The sequence below is a fragment of the Acomys minous genome (genome assembly GCF_964271855.1).
Source record: "Acomys minous genome assembly, chromosome: 4".
NCBI classification, from domain to species: Eukaryota; Metazoa; Chordata; class Mammalia; order Rodentia; family Muridae; genus Acomys; species Acomys minous.
The window spans coordinates 41,763,085-41,787,108 of NC_140486.1; the positions used below are offsets into that span (position 1 = coordinate 41,763,085).

General features: G+C 44.1%; 1 protein-coding gene across 2 annotated transcripts in view; it reads right to left on the reverse strand.

Annotated features, from left to right (window-relative positions):
• The window catches only part of DCP2 (decapping mRNA 2), a 30,094-nt gene extending 11,807 nt beyond the window's left edge, over nucleotides 1–18,287 (reverse strand). For both annotated transcript variants that reach the window (XM_084778413.1, XM_084778412.1), the window contains exons 1-4: nucleotides 18,101–18,287; nucleotides 8,082–8,233; nucleotides 4,157–4,284; nucleotides 3,682–3,780 (exon numbers count right to left, since the gene is read on the reverse strand). In XM_084778413.1, the coding sequence (XP_084634539.1) occupies nucleotides 3,682–3,780; nucleotides 4,157–4,284; nucleotides 8,082–8,233; nucleotides 18,101–18,153 (432 nt within the window). In that variant the 5' untranslated portion in view covers nucleotides 18,154–18,287. The remainder of the gene's footprint in view (nucleotides 1–3,681; nucleotides 3,781–4,156; nucleotides 4,285–8,081; nucleotides 8,234–18,100) is intronic.
• Between the last annotated feature and the right edge of the window lie 5,737 nt (nucleotides 18,288–24,024).

The following is a 24,024-nucleotide window of genomic DNA, read 5'->3' on the forward strand; positions in this document are numbered from 1 at the left end:
TCCAAGTCAGAAAAGTTAACTACAACTAGATATACCTTAAAACCCACAAATTCCTGTTTTCAAAATACATTTACAAATATGCTTTGAGCGTCTATACAGTGGTAGTCCAACATGTAGACACAGGCACAGTACCAGGGAGTGCTTGGTCCCTAAGAAGAAGACAAGAAGTAAGCAAGCCAGGAGACCCTGTGGTACAGTCCACAGGCTAACTGCCCTTTCTTCTCTCAAATCTTCCGCATTCTTTGACTCTTAACAACGTGGTGTACAAACCTATAAGATGAAGGGAATGAGTGGGGACACAGACAGGTTCTTTGGGTTCTGAGATTGTTGTTCGGTTCTACAAGCGGAGGTATTTAATCTTCCCCAAGGAGGTCCACTTTCATAGACAGATGATGCCACACAATTTAACCTGAACTGAGGGGCCTTTCTGGAAGCAGATATTACCAGCTGTGCACTGGCCCACTACCTGCAGAGCTACATGAACAGGACTCCACAATTCCCTTAAATTGGATGTCATGGTTCCTATTCAAGCTCCATGGTTAAAAGCTTGAGGACATAAAAGGAAGATTTTCATACACCATTGCATGGCGTCCTCTACCCTCCACAGGGAAAGAGCTTAGAGGGGATGGTGCTTCATCACCACCTCAGATTCCTGGGCTTCGTTTACCTGGTGCTGGAGACTGAACTGAGGGGCTCATACCCCCCCAGGCAAGCACTGGTCACGGATACACCAGACCCCAGACAGGCTTGCACTTTTCAGAGCTACTCAGCCTTTATTTACTTGTACAGGACCACTCTGACTGCCAGCTTCTGCATATACTATTTGGATAAGCTGCTTAATTCTTAATTTAAAATGAAGAACTTCCAATTAGGTTTCCAAGCTTATTCCAAAGAAAATGACCACTAACCCCTTTTCCAAGGTGCATATGTGGACTTTTAACACAAAACTATACATGTGCAGGTGTGGACGCCACAGAAGTCAGGTTGTCTGCTCTGTCACTCTGCTGTACTCTCTGAGAACACACTCAGCCTATAGGCCAGCAAGCCTGTCCAGAGCACCGCAGTTACTGGCACAAGTATAGCCATCTTACATGGATTTAAATGTGCCATGCTTGTGCTTCATGCTTGAGCACAAGTGTTCTTACCTGAGCCACCTCCCTAGCACACGGCAGCTTTCTCAAACACGTTCTACATGAGCGTTCTTCAACCACACTCACAACCTGCCATCTTCCCTTTTCTCCTCCAGTCCCTTTCCATTCACTCCCTGAATCTCACTTTTCCAATGTCCTACGTATATACATGATTTAATGTTAGGGTTCGCAAGGGAGAGAATGTACTTGTCTTCCTGGGTCTGACTTAGTGCGATGGCCTCTGGCTGCGTATATTTTCCTGCAGATGATGAGATTTTGCTGCTTGAATTGACATTGCCAGCATATATAACAGCTGGGTGCGTAATCCAAACTAAGTTCTCCTGCTTGGGCAGCAGGCAATTTACACACTGAGCTAAATCCCAGACCCCACACCAGTCGCTTTTAAGAATTATAACCTTTTCTTCACTAATAAGCTATACCCAAAACAAGGTCATAAATATCAGTGCATCAAACATACTAGCTCAAAAACATCTCAGAACCAAATTTTTGCCACTTTTCCCCTCAAAAATGTTGCTTCTGGCTATGAAGTTCTTAAAAGTGACTCTCCTTAAAACATCTGAGAGTGAGAGCTAGTGTTGGGGGTTGGTCTGATGTATTTTGATGCTAATTAATAAAAAGGCATCACACCTGGGCAGGGCAAAGTGGATAGGCATGGCTATAGTTCCCAGGCTTGGGGAGCCAGAGAGAATCTTGGGAAGAAGAGAGACTAGAGGAGAAAAGAGAAGGTTGTGCCATGATGGGTTAGGTGGAGGAGAAGCACATGGCCGGCGTGGATGGAGGATTGGGCCCAGATGAAGAACACTGGAAGTATATAGGATTATGGATGGGAGGTAGCTTGATAAAAGTTATTAGAAGCAGATGGTATGGGATTGAGACAGAGATCCCATGCCTGCCCCACTATGGGAAGTACCTTAGGGGATTCATGTCTACCTTGCCCCTGGTTAACTACGGCTATTTTCAAATATAACAAGTATCTGTGCCTTGACTGATTGCTAGAGGGTTATACTGCTGTAATAATAATTACAAGCCTGATAATAAACATTATCAGGTCCTATTGGCAAATTAACTACAACAGGCTAGAGAGAAGGCTCAGTGGTTAAGAGCACTGAAAGCTCTTCCTGAGGTCCCAGGTTCAATTCCCAGCACCCACAAGGTGGCTCACTCTGTAACTCCAATTTCAGAGGATATGGCACCGTCTCACAGACATACATGCAAGCACAATATCAATGCACATATAAATAAACTTTAAAAAAAATTGAGAGTGGTTAAATGATTGTCCAGAGTAGCTAGGCTTGTATATAAATACAGCTTAAACTAGAACAAATCTTAAGGGTCAGGTATAATGTGATGTAGGATAAAAAATTAACTGCAGATTATCCATATATAAAACCCAAAAGTGGCAAACAATAGTTGCTGTTTAGGTTCAGAGGGGCTAGAACTAAGCAGTATAACAGAATTTTAAATAAAGTAGATGAGAAATCACTCGTTGTGAATGTCACTTTACAGAGAACCCAGTCCCTTTACAATGCAAAGGACCATTTGGATGGGGTTCAGATAAATGCTGCTCTGGTTTAAGTTAGCAATGCCCCAGCAAAGCCCTTGTCCTCTCACAGGAGGAAAAGATCTGGCCAGTAAGAACAGGTGAGCACATCTCTCAGCCGAAGTTCACCATGTGAACAAGCACTGTCACTGCCCAAGGCACAGGGAACCAGGCTGCTCGGCTACACCTGCCAGTGAAGCAGAGGCCAGCTGCCCGTCCCTCCGTCAGGTTGTTTCTGTGAGGTGTTTTGTCACATCAGACAAAGTAGCTACTACAGAGCAGCACCACACTAGGGTCTTAATGGGCAGCGAAGAGAGCAGGGGATGCTTTGGGTAGGGAAACATTTAGTCAAATTTTAGAAACAATCAATTAAATCCAGAGGACAAGGAATAAGTCTTTGTCCTTAAACAGCTAAGCTGGGAGTGGGGTAGGATTTTTAAAACTACCTTGTAGGCCAAGTATAAAGCTAGAATGAGTTTTTGAGGAGAAAAAAGAAATTTCTTAGAAAAACCCAATTAGAACCTAAAGTTGAAATTTTTTAAAATCCAATTTTAAAGCAAAAAGTAGAAAAGTCACCACTATAAAGAATATAGGCAGAGAGATGTTTTAAAAGTATTTTGCCTCCCAAAAGCAAAGAGAGAGAGGTGTGTGTCTTATTTACATACTATTTTTATGTATATGAGTGTTTTGTCTGCGTATGTGTGCAATACTTCCATGCCTGGTCCCCAAGGAGGCCAGCAGAGGGTCTCAGACCCCTTAGGGCTGGAGCAAGAGATGCTGTGAGGCAGCGCAGACATCAAACCCAAGTCCTCTACAAGAGCAGTCAGTGCTCTTAACCGGCTCCCTCCAGCTGGAAAGGTGCCTAAGTGTAACCATGACTTAGAATTCTGGAAAAGAACAGAATTTTCTCCAGAGTTCAAAAGAGTACACCTATGTAGATTTAAAAGACCGTAAAAGCCAAATGGGTAACTGCCAAGTGCAGGCACTCACCTCTCTGGCAGCACAGTCATGGGGTGCTTCTTCTTTATTTACCTTTCCTTTTGGGAACCCCCAGCCTGACTTTGCCAGGTAACCCTGAACCAGTAGCACCTGCAAACAAGCAGAAATTCAAAACCAATAACCAAAGAAACCTATTTTCCTTTCCACATCCATTCCCCGACCAGAGGCATTTTCCTTTTATTTATGTATATTTACTAGTAAACTGTGTACAGCATTTGACCTAAGTATCTCTCAAGACTACAAATACACCAGTGTGAAGGGACACACACTTTACATTAAGCCAAAACACACACACAAAATTTTAAGATCCACAATGCGGGAAACACATTAGAAATTTAGTTCTTTAACAATAAATAAGGGCATTTTAAAACCTCAATTTAGAACATTACACACAAAAATTTTGTCAACAGGATAAAAACTAATAGTTGTCACTACTGCGCTAAAAAGCTTTTGTTACAGCACTCACATTCTCGAGTGTCTCATCAAGAATAATCGCACCGTATGTTGGTACTCCCATTTTATATTCCTTCCACTCATCCAAAATTTTTTCCACATCTTCACCTTGTGGCAGCAGAAATGGACAATGACTGAAGAGTATAAATAATGTTAAGGAAACTACCTTTTCCCTTAATAGAACATTAAGAAGTTACGCAGGGAGGAGCAGGAGTGGTGCTCAGTGCCCTCTGGGGAGCTGGAGTTCAGTTCCCAGTGTCCACAGCTGTGGCTCACAGCTGTGCAACTCCAGCTCCAAGGCGTCTGATCCCCTCTTCTGGCCTCCACAGGCACCCGTACACACAAACACTGACACAGACACAGAAATAACAACAACAAATGATAATAATAATAATGGGTGATGATGATACCACCACCATCAACCTTCAAAGTTATATATAGAGACAGAGCTACTTAAATCGACTGTATTTTACATGAAATTAAAGTTTATTTAGGTTGAACATTGTTCCTTTTTCTCCAGAACATTTTTCTTTAAACAAATCATTAGCCTTTGTTTTTAACCTAGACACAAAGCAAGGTACCTTTCTGATCAGTCCTAGACTCCTGAGTAAAATAAACGCACAACGGTTGTGACTGATTCAGATACTCATCAGTGACTCCAATCCACGTGAGTCGGCACAAAACTGACAGCACAAGACTAGTGTACACATCCCACCAAAAGGAAGGAACCATCGGGATATAAAGAGGTAAAGGGAAGACCGCTGGGAAGTAGATGAGGGACAAGACACACAGGACATTTCTGAAGTTCTTTCCCACATCTATACATGTATTTATTTCTGATAACATTAAAGGTAAGGGCTTGCTAAAGTTTATAAAGGAAAACTCGGGTGTCAGTTCCAGAAGAAATTAAGTATGTTCCTAAGAAACGACAGTATAAAATATTAGAGACAAAAGATTTACAGACAAAACCAAACTCTAAAATTGTATGCTTGGTCTTCTGAGACTCAAGGCCATCAAAGACCCACCCCTGAGGATGAAGCAAGTTGGAGAGAACCCTAACCTAAGACAGCAGTGTTTCAATCCAGGACCTATTTGCCATGGCAATCAAGCCCTGAAAAGCTTGTATACTGTTTTTATAACTGTAAAGGCATGTGGTATGAATGCATTTTCAATTGTGCACGATGACCACAAATAGGAATGCCACCGGTCAATTTCAGAGGCCACACGCATACTAACACTATTTTAATCCCTGTGAGCTATGAGCAACAGCAGAAACCAAGTGGGTAAATGACATTTAGGAGTCAAATGACATAGCAACACAAGAAAAAGGAAGAGTCTACAGCAGATGGTGCAGAGACTTGGTACTATTACTTACAGTGGTAAGAAGTTTGGGCAAACAAAACCATTCATCTCATAAGTATTTTATGCACCCTATAACATACGTAATATATATATAAAAGATTAACATAATATAAAGTTTTATCTGAGTTTAAAGCTGAGTAAGAACTAAAAAGGCCCTCTAAATCCCAAGAGGTTGGCCATCTATGACATCATGACTAAAAGACAAACACAGTCAATCTCCATGTCATTATTTTGGGCTTTCAAGGCTGACTCCGGATACGTTAGCCATCCCCTGAACATCTGTGGTTCCTCAGAGATCAACAGACAGAAATCCCTTCCCAATAAAAGTCTGGCTTTATATAATCAATAAAAATTCTGTGGTGTAAAGTCATCAATTTAAACACACACATGCACACGCACACAAAAAATCCCCAGCAGACCTACAACCTCTTTTTCAAACACGCCCCAAGTCCCTGTAGCCTTGGCTGAGCTACTCGCCAGCCTCTCCCGTTTCTTTCCATTTACTGTAAAACATCTTACTTTTTCCCTCTGTGAAGCTTTTCTTCCACAATGATTTTAAATTAGTCTATCTACCCTCAAAATATTTTTCCCCCCACAATTCTTAACACTTCGGTTCTTTCCTAGATGACAGACCTATCTAAACAATTACATGTACAACTAGCCTAATTTCCAAACTTACTCTTTGGTTAGGCAGCATTCAATTACTATTTATTAAGTGAAGAAGGGAACTGGGAGCACAAGAAATTTGGTAACTTCATGACGTCCACGAGCCAAGCTAGGGGTCAATCCGAAACCGAGTGTGGACCTGGTACTGTTCTTCGATGCTCCCCAAACCCCGTATGTGAGCATTTCCCCTTCCTTGTCTTTTGCCTATCTTGTTCACTGCAAACTGCCCAGCACAGTGACCATTCAGTAATTTAGCAAAGTCAAACTCCTTCTCAATAAAGGTTCCTTCCCCATATAACTAAGTGAAAAGAAACAACTGCATCAAGTTTTTGATATCTGTAACACTAAGACCAAGTATAAAACTTACATGCACACTAACATGCAAATCCAAATCAGAACCTCACCCCCCAAAACGTACAGCTGTTCTGGAAAAACCCTAAGTCTATACAAGATGACCAAAACAAAGGGGTTTGTTATTAATGTTTCCACAGCTACAATATAATACCTAAAAGCAAGGTCTTCTGCCTGCACAGACCAGTCACTAGGCAAAAGCAGTACTCCACCTGATCCTGTTTCCCCTAGTATAATCACCAACTTCGCACCTATTCTATCAAGTGTTCTAAATGCTTGTTCTGACTGTTCTTTCTGGATCCCTATAACCATGGCTAAGATCCCCACTCCTGTGTTAAGTACTAGTACTTGCCTATGGCTCAGGTGGCCAAACAAACACATCTTGGACAGTATTTTCACACGATGACCAATTACCTTTGCTCAAACGCTTGCCATCTTAACATCTCTAGAACAGTGTGTTACCCATTTTCTATAGAGCCCTAGGAATCCCTTATTTTGAGGATCTGGGAAGTGACAGGGAACTTAGTAGTTTGCTATTTCGAGTCCAAGGCTAGTTCTAACACACTGACTGCTCGGTGACAGTTTATTGTGATGCATACTGAACAGCTAAGAACAGTATCTCCAGACAACATCAAATGACCCCACTCAAGATTAGGAGCCCAGCCGGGAGCCTGTAATCCCAGAACTTCGGAGGCAGAGACAGGCGGATTGTTAGTTTGAGGCCAGCCTGGTCTACAAAGTGAGTCTAGGACAGGCAAGGCTACGTAGAGAAACCATCTCAAAAAACCAAACAAACAAACAAACAAAAAGATTTAAGAGCCCCTGCTTCACCCATTGGCTCTTTCATCCACTTCCGGTGTGGCCCAGAAGAATCCTGTGCTTACTTTTGAGCTCTCTTTCCAGCCCTGCAAGCCAGCTCATCCCCTGCTTGTGTTTATGTAGGAAACTCTGTATCCCCTTTAAAATGCTTTGTCCAAATCTTTCTATCTACTTCTAGATTCTAGGACTATTTAATAAGCAGCCACCCCGTTTTTGCTATGTGGAGATTTTATTTTATAATCTTAAACATTCAGGTAAATCTGTTTAATGTAACTATTACATTAAAACTGTCTATTTTGTCTGTTTTTGAGAGGGCTTTTATATGTAGCCCTGGCTGTCCTGAAACTCTGTAGACCAGGCTGGCCTTAAACTCAGTGATCCACTTGCCTCTGCCTCCCCTCCGAGGTACTAGGATTAAGAGAAGAAAAGCTTCTTTGATCTGACCACCTGGTTAAATGACAGACCAAGAGTAGAAATAAAAACCAGAACTGCCCCAGAAATAGCCTAGTTATTTCTAAGAAAAAGAAACAAACAAAATAACAAATCAAATTCATTCATAATCAGTGTACACTTTACTATTTTAAAAAATAAGAGTACAACAAAACTGCATCACATTTCTATTTTCATTACGTATTATCTAGAGGTTAAAAAAAAAACTCAAAGGAAAAAAAAAGGAGTTTGTGCTGAAATATTTTATTAGAAAGAATGAAAGACAGTGGTTGTAGCCACAAAAAGGATATCGGCTTTGGCAAAGTCTCTTATCCCGCACTGAGGCAGTCCTGGTGTGGTCTGCATGTAGAAGTCCAAGTAAAACCAGTGGGCCAGTTCAATCTGGAAGCACACGCGGATGGCATTGTCTCTCTCCTCGCTGGGAATATGCAGAATAAATCGGCTGTCAAAAACAGAAACACACAAACATTACACTTACAAATGATTACTTTAATGTATTTACTTCCTTGCCCCACCCACCAACTCAGAAAGGAGACAAGAGCAGCCCCATCAGTATCAGCTGAGAGCTGCCCTGGGCAGTGCTGAAGAGCTGAGTGTGGTAATGCAATGCCTGGAAGGCCACCACTAGGGAGACCGAGGAAGGAGAATTGTGAGGGCAAATCTGGCCTGAAAGAGAGGATTTGTAACAGGACTTTTTGAAGAATTGAATAGCTACTGTTCACAAATACACAAATTAAGAGCTTCATAGCAAATTAAAGCAAGCAAGAAAACTACTGGGATTTCTTCCAAAGTCCAAAAATACACACCAATATTAGGTAATCCAGCAACCGTGCTTGACATCTTCATAGTGCCCAGATATAAACAACACAAGACAACTGTGGGAGGAAGAAGTGAGCCCTACAGTGCGCCCTTTAACACTCAGGATTTCCCAAGGAGCACACACGCAGGGCCTGCTTCCAAATACTCTCTAAAACCCCAAATTGACTTTTTAAATACACTAAAAAAGAAGGGGGAAAAGTACCTGTGCTCTTTATACAGAAATACCCAGTTGCTGTATCAATGTGATGAATTTCAGAGCTGTCTTATTTTAGTGAGATTACAGGTGAGAATACACCAATCGAAGTGGTTATGAATGACAGTAAACATGAAACCCCTACTAATTGCTTCTTTCACAGTTGAGCATTTTGGAGACTCCTTTTTCCTTCAAGCATTAGGAGCAAATTCAACTAAGTGAAAAAAATGTGCTGGCCTTTTGAATCACAAGAGCTACCACTCAACTAATCAATCAGCTGTGATGGCAAGTGGGTTTCATTTCACTTCTCAAATTTCAAATAAAATCAAAAGAAAATATTTTAACATCAATGGCACATTCAAGTATGAAATTAACAATAGCACAAACATGATACATGCATACATGTATGTGTATCTCAATATAAAGATAATGATTGGTAGACCGCAAGAGAGTCTTTCTGTATAAGGAGACCTCATTCTTAGACTTTGTAGAGTGCACCTGTTTATTCTCTCTCCAGCCTCACTTCTGGTCTACCTCAAGAACTCCTAACTCATCCTTGGGGACTCACAAACACTTTCCACACTAGGTAAGTGCACCAGACTCCTCCGAACACTCTCAGAATCATGCAGCGCCCAAATCTGTTCACTGACAGTATATTCTATCTTTGCAGAGTTCCGTCACCAGTCTAGTAAAATGTCTTCCATATGCTGAAGTTGAGATTTACCTTTTTACATGCTTATGCTCATTCTTATTCCTGCTAATAAGTAAGTACTTCTCTGTCCCTGTCATAAAATACAGCCATGGAACCTGGACAGAACACAGAGGCAGCTTACTTTAGAGGCCTCTCAAAAGTAAATACAGGTGCAAGGAAGAAGCTTGGGAAAGGTTAAAACGAAAATGAAGTTACAAGTCCCCACTCTTGAGTAATCCTTAACTGTGACTGGGGCCTCCAGCAGGCAAGCAAGGGCAGTAGGGAGACAACTGCAGAAGTCTCTTCCTGGGTCAAGGAGTCTGACGGGACATGGTCCCTCTAGATGCTGACAGGATGACACATAGGATGGCCCCAGGAGTGCAGGAGTAGGAGGACTTTTAGGGAAATGGCGCACAGAATTGGTATGAGCTCTGAATTTTTTTCTGTATACACTTAGATTGGACTTGGAACACCAGCCCATTAAAATCTTTGAACTGGGGGGAAAAATCACCAGTCAAATGCCAGATCAGCCGCTAGGTGGCACACAGAATAAAGAGCACTGCAGAAACTAGTCCTCTGGCCTAATTTAAGTCACTTCCATGTCTGGATAAAACAAACCGCTATTTCTTTTCTAGGTTTGGGGCTTTTCAAAACAGCTTCCACAACAGAAGAGGACTCAACTAACTACTCCTGTTCCTAGTCCATACTGTTTCCTTCTTTCCATTCTCTCAACAAAACACTGTCTAGTTTTGTTTTTCTGTTGTTTTTTTCCTTTTTTGAGGTAAGAGTCTCACCATGTAGCCTAGATTGGCCTGAGGCTTACTTTGTAGATCGAGCTGATCTGGAACTCAAGAGATCTAACTGCCTGCCTCTGCCACCAGAGCGCTGGGATTAAAGGTGTGCACCTCACGGCAGCTGATGCATGGCACTGCTGACATTGCAAAGCAGGTCATTCTAACAAGAGAGGCTGCCCTCGACATGGCAGGGTGTTCAGTACCAACCCCAGACTTTATCTGTGTATACTATCTGCCAAGTTGAAACAGCCAGACCATCTTCAGATATTGATAAATGTCCCCGAAAGTGTGTGTGTGTGTGTGTGTGTGTGTGTGTGTGTGTGTGTGTGTGTGTGTGTTACTCCAAGTAGTTCTGACCTTCCTGGAAATCCGGAGACAGGTGGTAGCCAAACTGTCAAAGGCTACTACTTTCAGAGATAAGGAAAAGAGAAAATAAGTCCTCATATGTAAACTGATAGAAACTAACTAGTCTTTTAGAGCTTTACCTTGATGCTACCTCTGTTAAGGAGAACAATTTCAAAACAAAAAAGCTACTCCCCATTCTTCCTTCAGCTCCTTTTTGACTATAAACCAAAGTTCTGCTCAGTTCCCTGGTTTATACTACTTGACAGCATCAGAAGATTCTACAACACCAACTTTATAAAGCCAAGTACAAAGCCTCAAAAGACTGTCATCTGCTGACAGATCACCACTGCCACTAAATGCAATTTAGAACCACACCAATGTGGCCTGTGATTGTTTCTTGTACTGTCTTTTGTCTCCCAATTAGCTACAATCTTTGCTCTTGTCTCATTCAGTGATCCAAGAGCTGAGGGCAGACGCAGCCTGGGTCCTGAAGCATGAGAATATCCATGTTGTGGGTCACCATTCAGAGAGTTGGGCCCTTAACTATACCACAGGAAAGAAAATCATGGCTAGCTAGAGTAAAACAAAGTTAATGAATTTATTAATCAGAAGTAATGGATAGTATATACTTTAGATATAAGAAAGGGTAGAGTAAAGAGACTGCAATTGACTCAAGAAAAGAACACCAGTCCACACGCCAGGCAGGGTACAGAGTTCTTGAGAGAGTCCCACTGTAAGTGTGTCAACAAGAGACTCATGTATGATTGGGGGTTGGGGATGTGTGAAGGTATTCACCCTTCAGACCAGAGCAGCTGATGCAGGAAAACAAGCAGCGAACCACTAAGGTGATCAAAGAATGAAAATGGCAGTTTTCACAACTGTTAACTACAACAGACCGTAGAAGTCAACACAGGAAACTCATGAGACTTGTGTGGGAAGGATTGTAAACTTCGTCACAGGTGAAAGCAGCTTTGCCCTTGGACACACCAGGGATACTCCCTGAGATTAACCTTGAGACAGACTGGGTGAACCCATCCTGGGCCTGGAATTCAGGAAGCAGAGGGGACTCCACCTGGCTTATTGTGTTGCTAATTGACCCTTGATGGGAGGAGGAGACTGGCCCTTGTACTTAAGACACAGGCAGGCAGCAAGGAAGAGAGGAGCAGCAGGTTTAGACAGAGCTCCAGCGCAAGTGGATCAAGAAAAGGACCAGAGCGCAGGCCAAAGACACCTAGGGACCTGTCTCATGGAACAGATACTGGAAGGTTCACTCTTGTTTCCCTTTAACATTTTTCTTCTCCTTTTGTGTAAGATAGTTGGGTTGTATGATAAAGTTTAATTGCGAAGAAACAGAGCCAACAGACTAGTGCTCTCTGGTATTCTAGGTTGGCCAAAACCATGCAGATATTGGGACCCTGAGTTAGGAGGCCAAGCCATGCTGGCTGTACATCGTAAATGCCAAAGCTCTCTAAATACCAGACAAAAGCTTCATAAACTAGTCCAGGGCCTGACTGGGGAACCCTAAGAGCCAGAAAGGCCAAACTGGGAGGCACACAGAGCTAAGCAGCAAGCTCGGTGAGCGACAGAAGCCACTGCAGACTCCCTGCCATTCTCGTGGAATCCTAGAGCTCCACCTAGCAGCAGGTAAGGGAACTAACAGCTTCAGATCAAAGGACTCCTTCCTGCCATGCAGGCAGGGCACTTCTGCCCTGAGCGCTCAAGGCTGCTGAGGTGTAAGTTTCCCTGAAGCCTAACCCAGATGGCAAAGTGGAAAACCACTGGACTGGGAGAATCCCTCTTCCTCATGGCAGAAGGGCAGCTTCCATCCAGAGCCTCACGCTACACTACAGAGAAACCAGAGAAAGGACAAAAAGCCTGGACTGTAAGGAAGCCAGGACTGAGGGGGCCCTGAGGCTACACTGGCTCTTGTGTACTCCATGTCTTATGGATAAGCCATAAGTAACCCTACATGTGAGACTACAGTTACCTCCCTTAAGGATCCAGAAGTGACTTTTCTGCTCTGGCCATCTTCCTTGGGTCGACCTTCTTGTCTCCAGCATCTTTACTGGATGGCAGGCCCCAACTAGTCCGATCACTTAACTGTATGAGAAACAACCATGTTTTCACTTCCTCCTTTCTGGTTCTAACTCACTTTCTCCTATGTAGGGACATCATGTCTAAACTTAATATTAAAATAATCCACTTAAGGTATGAAGCTCCAGAATTCCAGACTTCTGGCACTCCCAACATGGCCCAGAGCTGTATGACTGAAGACCCTCACTACAGTCTCTAATGTAGACCCTACATCATCCAAAAAGTTCCCTCCAAAGTCTGGGATTCTCCCGTTCCTGTACACTCAGTAATAGCCACTCCCATTGCAACTGCCCTTAAGGAAGGAGCCCAAACTCTCCCAATGTCCTTTAGTGTCTAAAGTGAAGAAAATCTTATAGCACCTCATGGATAAATTCCTGGCTCCTTGACCACTGCACCCATGTGATGCTCCTGATAACAGTTTTATCTTTGCAGTAAAGTCAGATGGCCCCACAGAGTGGTCTAGGACCATGCTCCTAGTCCACCCCACAGTTCCTGATCCTCACTCCCTCTTGGAGACAACGCCCTCCAGCACCTCCTGATTCATGGCCAGACCTAATGGATGATTCCTTTGTATTTCCTGACTGGGTTGCCAGCATCCTCCTAATCCCAGGAACACTCTCCCCTGCTCTGGCAACTGTGGATGGGGGGTGGGGAGGGCAGGGGAGGGCGGGGAGAAGCTTCTAATACTGACAGAATGACTTCCATGTTATCACTGGAAGATCCTTGAGTTAAACTTTCAATTCCTAGTGGCCTTTCACTAGTTCTCATGAAACAGAGATGACAAGTTCCAGACTCCAACATAAACTCAGAGCAGACTACAAGACCCCGCTAAACTTTAAACTCTGTCACCTTCCTGCTATATCCTAACCCCAAGGTCTTTATGGAGCAGCCCTATGTGGAGACCAGACCTTGCCTGCAGTGCTAGACCTGACTCACAAGGTTCCTCATGGTCCTAAGCTGAGACTAGTGTTTTTGGAAGCAGGATGCGGATCTCCAGGGTTTCTAACAGTAAGTAAGGAGAGCAGAGAAGACAGGAGCCCTCCGGGTAAGTCCACACTAACTGCTCTCGCCAGGGTTTCCAACTGAGGCAGGAAATGACAATATTTAGACAATTCAGCTTATGCTTTCCATGTGAACAGATACATAGATCAGTCTGAAGGGAAACGAACCTATTAGTGCCCCACAGGGGACGATTAAACGAGCTGTGGTGGTCTGAATGAGAATGGCTCCCACAGGCTCAGCTACTGAATACTTGGTCACCAGTTGCTGGCCTCATTTGGGGAAGTTTGGAGGGTGTGGCTGGAAGAAGTTACGTCACTGGGCAAAGGTTTTGAAGAGTTTAAAGACTTGTGTCATTTCAAGTTTGCTCTCTCAACTGCCTGCCACCTGCTATCTCCAGTCCTCCATCAAGACCTAACCTCCGAAAAGTAAGCCAAATAAAGCCTTTCTTCTATAATTGCTATAAATTTCTTCTATAAATTTTATTTTGAGAGTCAAGGTGTTTATCATAGTAACAGAAAAATAACAAAGACACACATACCTATGAAGTTTTTGGCCCTATTAGAAGCATCCTGGCGTCCAACCCAGGTAACCATTATATGTAACAAGGCCCATCAAGATAGCACTCAAGCAGATCAACAGGCAGCCACGTGTCCATTCCCAATCCCACGCTCACACTACACCCCTTAGAAGGACCAAAAGCTTTTTAGATTACGGCTTCGTGACCCTAATCTGGTAGGTTCCAAAGCCCAGAAAATAAGCTAATTTCCTGAATCTTCCCAATGGAAGAGCCTTAACATTTCCTCAAGCCACATAATGGAGGCCAAAGTCGGTCCAAATTCTAACAAGTCTCTCCTCACAGGCACAGGCATTCTTCAGGCTTGAAGGTTCATTTCTGAAGCTTTTCCTCCCTGTTGTTGAGCTGATCTTGAGAGGATCCTCTGCCCTTCTACTGCCTTCTGCTCCTTCTGCAGCACAGAGGAGATGTGGGGGGTGGGGTGGGAGTGGGAAACACACCAGCAAAAGCACCCAACTCGCACGCCTCTTATTACTGCCCAGTTCTACTGTGCACCATAACTGGAGGGATAGAAGCAATACAACAAAGGGGCCTCAGCCACAACCATGTCCCCAGGGCACATATCATTCCTTGCTTTGGCTTCCCACATCTCTAGTCTGGTAGCAGCCTGTGTTTCCTGTTCATTTCAGTCAGGGAGTGAACGGAGTTCAAAGTTAAATATTACCTCCAGGGTCCCTGGCATCAGGCTCAATCTACTGGGAAGACTGAAAGGGCTACTCCAACTCCCTAGAGCTCTGTCGCTCAACTCCCACTGAACCTCAGATACCACATTACTGCCAAGTCCTTAGCGCACTTCTGGCTGTCCTTGAGGCAGACCTACCAGCTCATGCTGTCTGAGCATGCTATGGCACAGGTGATCCAGGCCACCCACCGGGATAGTACAGACCCATACTGGCTTTACTTTTGGAGGCTGCAGCCTCACAATAACATGAAAAACTAGTTTAATTTAAAACCTTTTCAGGCCAGGCATGGTGGTGCAGCCTGCAGGTAGATCAGTGTGAGTTCGAGGCCAGCCTGGTCTACAGAGTAAGTTCCAGGACATCCACGGATACACAGCGAAACCCTACCTCAAAAAACCAAACCAAACCAAACCAAACTAAACCAACCAACCAAATAAACAAAAACTTTTCACAGGGTAAAAGCCCACTGGAGCCTGTTTAGACTGGACTTCATCAAGTCCAGCTCATCTGTCCAACTGCAGTCCAGCAACAGAGCCTGTCACCATCTGTGTCATCCCCCAGATGCTCAAAAGCTGAATTCTGGGAGAACCTTGGAGAGCTCAGTCTTCTCTTCTGTCCAGACCTGGGTAAACCTGTAGCTTCTATTACCGCTACCCCCAATGGGTGGCCAGCGTCCATTCTCCTATCTTCCTGAATTCTTGGTATAATTTTACAAGCTCTCACCTCTCAGACCCTAGACATTCTCCAGGACCTAACCCAACTTAGCTAATTTACTCAAGTCTTCAGGAAGACTTCTTAGACTGTTCTGGACCACGGTCATCACTTATCTCAAACATCACTGGGCTTCTACTGAATATGGGTTTTCTCTCCACAATCACTAGCATCATAACAACCCCTTTGGGATCACATACCCAACATCCACATTACAATTTCTAAACAGTAGCAAAACTACAGTTATGAAGTAGGAACAAAATAATGTTATGGTTGAGGGTCAGCACAACATGATAACTGCATTAAAGGGTTGTAGCATCTCTCTTCACACAAATTCCCAGTGAGTCTGGACCGATCACCACTAACACTCACATGGCCGATAATAAGCAATCGCTATTGTGGGTTCTCGCCTACCAGTTGAAAGGGCACTCTTAAGCCAGGCTCTCATTAACAATCAGTTACTTTGACAATCCCACTCTTGGCTCAAATTCTTCTAATCTACCCATCCACATGCATTAAGTTATTTTCTTACCAAATCTGGGACTACAGAAGATAGAATCCTTGTACCTTTTATGGATTCAAATACCATATTTTAAAAAAAAATTGTAATTCTTCCAACACCAAAGAATTACAATGACATTTAAAAAATTATGCATATAAATGGTTTTGCTTGCTTATATGTATTATGTGTACCACGTGCGTGGCTGGTGCCCAGAGTTCAGAAAAGGGAGTCTCCCATAACCCAGAACTGGAGTTATGAACAGTCCAGAAGTGTCATGTGGATGCTAGGAATGCAGTACGTGCTAAGAGCGTATTAACTATACAGCTGCTCTGTGTAAGCAGTCTACATGTACCTCTGCAACATTTAAAATGCTCGACTTGACTTCTCATTACATTCATGTGATATAGAGGAAAAGGAAGATGTCAAAGTTGATTTTCACCATTAGGATAAACGTATAAATCAATCCTGAAAATCTGTTTGTCCAGATAAAAATGGAAATCACTGCACCAATGGAAGAGCTGGTTCAATATATGTGAGGGGAACACCAAACAAAGCAAATTTGTTCCTTAAAATTCTAAGCAGTGTGAGGGGCTGCAGAGATGGCTCAGAGCAAGCCCTCAAGTTTAGTTCCCAGCACCCACTTTCTGTAGCTCACAATGGACTCTTAACTCCAATTCCGGGCATCAGACGCCCTCTTCTGGTCTGAGCCAGAAGCAAATAGCTAGACTGTGGAACTACCACTGAGTTTCACGTTTAAGCGTAGATACTAGCCGTGAATATGAGCCAGCACTCACAATCTAATAAATTATTTCACACAGTCCAAACGCATTAGCAACGACTTGGAAACAATGTACCACGAACTTAACTTCGACAAAGAAGGAAATACCATGAACACGTTTTTGGCTGGCTGCAATTACTGCCTACAAGACAGCAGAAATTCAGTCCTGTGAAGACAGGGTGAACATTTCCTGACAAGTTAAGAAAATCAAGAGAGTAAAGAGAAGGAACTCTTGGATTTCTCCTCTCGTTCTCAAATATAAATCCGGGGAAATTCTGAAAAGAGTAGTTAATTCTTTATAGAAAATGCCACGGGTGAACAAAGAAAGCTTAAGTTAGAAAATTGCTCCCAGGTGACTGAGATCATAAAACTGAAACTAAAACAGTGGGGCTCTACCTATGTAACTGGAGAAAAGACGAAGGGAGGAGGAAGAAAACCATAGATTAAAGTCAGAGGCAAGTGGGAAAACCCCACACACTTCCTAGAAGGCACTGGGCCGAAAACCACTAGGGGATTCACTTGCAGAAAAAGCAGAACAGCTTTAAAGAAGAAACGAAGGATTCCAGTGCTCCACGGTGGAGGAGCTAAGATAAAGATAAACCGAAAGACTTGGGGACTGAATGGGCGTCGGACACCAGCGAGCAGGGCGGGAAAGTGGGACCTAGGAATGGGGAGTTGAGCCCGAGACTGCAAAAACCCCTGGGCTGGGGAAGAGTAAGGCCCAGACCGCAAAGCGAGACCCAGGGATGGGGAAGAATCGAGGCCGGGTTGGGGGGTGGGGTGGGGAGCGCAAAGGACCCGGGGAAGTGGTAAGAGCTGAGACCTGGGTCACAAAACGGAGCCCGGGAGGTAACAGGGAAAGGGAGAGAATCCAAGGCCAGGGCGCAAAGTGGGTGGGGCCCCGGGACAGTGAGGAAGAGCCGAGGCCCGGGCTCAGTGCTGAGACCCGGGACTAATGGAGAGCCGAAGCTGGGGCGCAAAGTGGAACCTGGAAATGGTGAGAGAGAACCGAGGTTGGGGCGCAAAGCGGAACCGAGGGGTGGGAGGGAGGGGACGGGAGGGAGAACAGAGGTCGGGGCCGCCCGTAGGCTGAGGGAACGCAGAGGCGGAGGTGAGGCGCTCGTACCTGCAGAGATCGTCCAGGACGCTGCTGGGAATCTCCAGACGTTTGGTCTCCATGATGAGGACCCGCAGCAAGCACAGCGCATCCCGGCTCCGCGCAGCCGGCACCGTACAGCAGCACCGAGACCTGGGCCCGCGGACACTGGAACCCTCCGCCCGGACCCCGAGGCTGGGCCGAGGCGAGGGGCGGAGCCCTGGAGCCACGCCCCCTCTGCTAGGACCGGCCCAATGGCGATCAGGGAGGCTCGCGCCTGCGCGCGCCTCGCCAATGAGACGTTTGTTTATTGGTCCGTGGGCTCCAATCGCGCCCCAGGCTTCTCAGTTCCTGCTCCTAAGAGCAACTTCCCGCCGCCTTTGACTGAGCGCACGCTGGTGTTTTCGCGCCTGCGTGTGGCGTGCGCTTCCTATTACACTGTGGGAAGTTTTGAGCTCCTTTTCTAGACACCTCCCCTCCACACACACGCCCCAACATCTAGGGCTTTGTCACTGAGACTCTAACTTGACCACAGCTGACTGAACGGACATCCCGTGGCATTGGGCGGCAAGCCCAGAGCACATATTTAAACAAGTGATTATCCGCGATTGCTATCACCGAGTATTCTCTGTACACACGTTCACCATGGATTTCATTACCTCTAAGCCAAATGCTGAACTCCCTGAAGAAATATTAATCCCATTTTTTGTTTGCAGATAAGGTCTCACCACGTAGCTCAGGCTGGCCTTGCACTCACAGACGTCCTGCCTCAGCCTTCTGAGTGTTGGGATTATAGGCCTCCCCTATTAACAATGGCTAACCGACGGCTTCTTTCTTTTCCTTCCTTCCTTCCTTTCTTTCTTTCTTTCTTTCTTTCTTTCTTTCTTTCTTTCTTTCTTTCTTTCTTTCTTTCTAAATAAAGTTCATCTTGACTCCTAAAAGGAGCAAAGATTCCAAGGAAAAATACTTATTCCTCTCTACTTGATTATCAGAGTATTGAAATAGTGGTCAACAAAGAACTGGAATTCCTTACTGTAAGCTGAAAGTGGGGGGAAAAGTTATGTTTGAAACCTGATGCCAGTCAGAGGAGCATTTCCAAGAAGAGAATTCCCGCCCACTTCTCCCCCGCCTTTGACCTTGAGCTCTTTTTACCGCTAGGAAGTTTTGGGCTCCTATTCTACACGTTTGTGGGACCCCTTTGCAGGATAACTTGGTGCCAAGACAAAAGTAGGTGAGTTACGAGCAGAGCCACAGCTTGACCTTGATTACTTAATTGGGCACAATTCTCTTCAAGTATTTAAATATAAATCTCACTTCAGAACGCCAAAGGTAGACTGAAGGGAAAGGTTTCTCAGGACCTCTTTGCTCCTTTTCCCAACATGAACACATTGAAAATATCAACTTTCTCTGCTTAATTGTTGCTTGCTTCTTTAATTGCCTGCGGAGGACAAGCGGCTGGTTAGCTCCTTAACGCTACTGAAGGCCTAGACTCGGACCCTAACCAGTTTTGTAATAGGAGCTAAATCTCTCTATTTGACACCAAGCGAGAATTCAGAAAATAGCAATTAAACTTGTGATATCTACTCTACTCCCTATACTCAAACACAGCTCTTCAACCTGCCTGCTCTCACGCATTGCTCATGTTGCTGAATGGAGTCTAATTCATTCTGGAAACTTGGAGAAATCAAATCCATCTGTTCTTCCTCTTTCATCTGACCCCTCCCTCCCCGAGTTCCTCCCCCACTCCCACCCCCACCCAGCATACCTCCTCTGTCACATGTTCAGTTTGCTCTACCATTTAATTCCCCTCCTCCCCCGGTTTGTTGTTGTTGTTGTTGTTGCTGTTTTCCTCTTAAATTTTGTTCAGTCCGCTCTCTGGCTTTGCATAAGTTATCCACATTCCTGAAAGAGCTGCCTAATTAGTAATTCTACATCTATTCTTGGCCTGAGAAACTTGCATCAATCTTGTTTTGTTTTCTTCGGATAAAACCAGGTTACTATTTTTTAGCTTTGGCCCATCCTCTCATCCGCCACCAAAGGATAGGTTCGATCCCTTCCACCTGGGCTTAAGGTGGAAAATGCAGGGCTACTCTCCAGTCTTCTGACCTTATCTTTTTGCCCTGTCTTGGAGAACCTCTCCAATTCATCTTCTAGGTTGGTTTTTATTTTGTTTGGCCTGGGGGGAATTTTGCTTTTCTGAAATTCTCATTTGTTCTTCAAGTTGCCCCTTTCTTGTGATGCTATATTATAAGTAATACCTCATATTGAATTCTTTAGAAGATTTTATACTCAACAACAGCAAGAAAACCCAAGAAATACACTCAAGTCACTGACTGCTAAGATAGTCAGCTTGGCTTGCCCTAACTGTGCAGGGCTGGCACCACCTCTCTACTTCCTTCTCTGCCTAGACTCAGCCAGTGCCTGAATCAAAGTAAACCAGAAGTCTTTCTTAGCTGTTACCAGCAGAGGGTGCTCATTCTTTTTTACATTTCCAAATCAAACACACTACCAACACATTTTGGTTATTTCATCTAACACTACAAATATTTGATCATGAGATAAGAATAGCTAAGTCAGTATACTTACCCAAAGTTCACTAATTATTTCATTAATATCTTTTATAACAAAAGAAAAATACCCTTGGTTTTGGTTCAGGAGTCAGTCCAAGATGTATAGTGCAGTAGTTGCCATATCTTCCTCTTATTTAATTTAAAAAAAATGTTTTTATGTGTGTCGGTGTTTTGCTTGCATCTATGTCTGGTACATGTGTGGGGCACACTTAGGCCAGAAGAGGGCGTCAGATCCCCTGGAACTGGAGTTACAGAGGATTGTGAGCCACTATGTGGATTATGGAATTGCAGCTGGATCCTCTGAAAGAGCAGCCAGTGCTCTTAACTGCAGAGTCACCTCTCCAGCCCTTCATTACTATGTGTTATTTATTTGCATCATTTAATCTGGAAGATCTGAAAGAGTGTCTCTGCCTTTCCTACTTCATAGAAGTTTTTTGTTTGTTTGTTTGTTGATTACAAACAGTAATCTTATACATGGTTATGTCCTCCTCTTACTTAATATATTCTGGGTAGTTGTAATTTGAATTCACATCTGTCTGCCTATCTCATTCACTTTATTGGATGCATAGTATATTGTCATTAGATGGCCTTGGTTTTGTCTTGTTATAGCAAGCACCATCAAAATGGTACCCTAACACAAAATAAAATCACTTCTAGTACATGTGAAGTCCAGTGTCCTCCCTGTGGTGGCTAAGTGGCTGGGCTGCCTCCATCTCACTGCCTTCTATGCTGATATGTTCCTACAATTGGTGAAGGAGAGAGAGCCTCCATGGGCTCCTGAAATGCTTCACAAACTTCTAGAGCAAACCCCATGCCAGGACAAGCTACAGTATGTCAGAAGGAAAAGGGAAAACCAATGTATGGCCAAGGCAAGAGGTTCCTTAGTTCAGGCTAGCCTGGAGCACAGAGTAAAACCTTGTTTTGAAAACTCCGAAGTTTGCAAGGGTCAAGGTCAGAGTCACATGCTGCTAGGCATGTGCTTTGTCACTGAGCCACAACCCTAGCCTTCTACGTTTATTTACTTATGTACTGAATCTGTGTTGCCTAAGTTTGTTTGTGAATCCTAGGCTGAAGCTATCCCCATACCCTATTCTTCTAAAAAGCTGACGTAACGAGGTGGGAAGGGCATGCCTGTGGTTGTCTATAGCATTACCAGGGGTCCTTATTGGCCAGAACAATAACAACAAAATGGACATCTAAGGAATACATATGTTTAAGCCATAGAGAAAAAAAAGTAGTAGCTTTATGCATCCAGCATGGGGCAAACCTAAGTCCTCCCCTATCTCTTGTTCCTGTCTGGACACCTGGCTGTGCCTTCTTGTCAGTTCCTCCTATGCAACATTTTATGAGCAGCAGCCATCTCAGAGAACCCATTTTGGGCTTCTTGGTTTACCTCTGTTTTTTTTTAACTGCTTCATCAAGACTACAGGATCTTGGCATGTGTGTGTGTGTGTGTGTGTGTGTGTGTGTGTGTGTGTGTGTGTGTATGTGTACATGAGCTTGAGTTCACATGTGTGCATTGTACACAAGTGTGCACGTATATGGAGGTCAGAGGTTGGTGTCAAGTGTCTTTCTTGATCGCTTTCAAACTCATATGTTGAGGGGGGTCTTGCTATGACACTCTGGTTAACCAGCTTGTCCGAGGGATCCTCCTAAGTGCTGGCATTACACGTGGGCTTCCATGCTGTTCTATGGCTTCTTCTTCTGAATTTAACCCCTTTCCCATACTGAAACATTCCTCTCAAAGGGAAGGAGGAGTCACAAAGAGTCATATATGCAGAGAACACAAACTTGGAAGAGTACTCACTTCTGAAGAGCTTATACTAAAATCAGAAGGCTACAGAGAGGAGCATGACCTCTGAGCAGGAATGACATGCAAATTTATTAAGCATTCCATATTAAAAAATACCAACAGCAACTTGGAAGCTTCTTTTTTGTTTGTTTATTTGGTTGGTTGGTTTTTCAAGACAGAGTTTCTCTGTGTAGCCTTGGCTGTCCTGGACTCACTTTGTAAACCAGGATGGCCTCGAACTCACAATGATCCACTTGCCTCTGCCTCCCAAGTGCTGGGATTAAAGGCGTGTGCCACCACCACCCGGCACAACTTGGGAGCTTCTTGAAGGCTCTTCTCAATGGTGTAAGGCAGAGTGAACAGTTGCTGGGGTGGAGACTCTAAGCAGCCAAACAGCAGGAAGACAGAGTCAACCAGAGATGTAGCAACTGAAGGGCTGGCCACATGCTCTGCAGAGAGCTCCAGCAGCTCCAAGGGTGCAGCTTAGGGGATTCATCGCCTATGTTGGGCTAGGTTTTTGGTGATGCAGGAGTCATCCCTGTCCCTTGTAAGTAACCTCTCCCCCAAACTCCTGTGGGTAACCTGATAAAAAAAATCCACTAGTTTCATCAAATTGGACATTGGTGCAAACTTTACTGTGGTCTGTCCTGGGCTCCTTTTCTGGGATGAGTCAAAGTGTGTGTTATGGCACAACACATGAGCAGTTGGCACTTCCATGGCAGTTTGAACACCAGTCTTTACTCATTAAGGAATGGAGGACTGAGGACTGAGGACTTTACCCATTGAGCCATCTCCCCACTCCAAAACTTGAGCGCTATTTTCCTCTACTCATCATCGTTGTACAAATTCTTTCCTCTTCAAACATATATTTATACATTTCAAATTCAATATATACTATGCTTTTGATCATTTATTTTAACTGCTACTTAATACTGGCCAGTTCATTTTCCTACTGATGCAGACTTAAATTACTTTCATCTTTTCCTGGGTTAAAAAAAAAAATGCTCTGGGGCTGGAGAGATGGCTTACAACCATCTACAATGTGATCTGATGCCCTCTTCTGGCCTTCAGGTGCACATGCAGTTCACATACACAAAATAAATAAATACATCTTTTAAAAATGCTGCAAGGATTTAGTATTAAATGTGGTGGTCACAATCTGTGCTCCGTATAAGGCCAGCCATCTATCTTCAACAACCCAATTAAAAGAACTGAGTTAATAGTGTGGAAGAGAAAAGGGAGATTTTTATTCAAATTGGCTTCATTGGGAAGAGGGATGAAGTGATCCAGTATACCTCTGAGCCCCACTTTGGGGTCCTGAAGTGAAATTAAAGTTAAACCGGAGGGGCGAGAATATGCATAATTAAGCAGTCTGGGCAAGGTGTGGTTCCCCTGCCCCGCACCGACCCATCATTTTCTGGGCTTCAGATGCTTACTGTAAGGTCACAAGTTGGTACAACTGTGTTAAATCTCTTTCTGGGAGACAGCTTCGCTTCTGGCTGAGGCCTTCTTCTTTTCTCAGAGTGAGATTGCTGAGGGAATTCCCATTTCTGTGGGCTAGGCTGCTTCAACAGTCTGACAGGCTGAGAGAC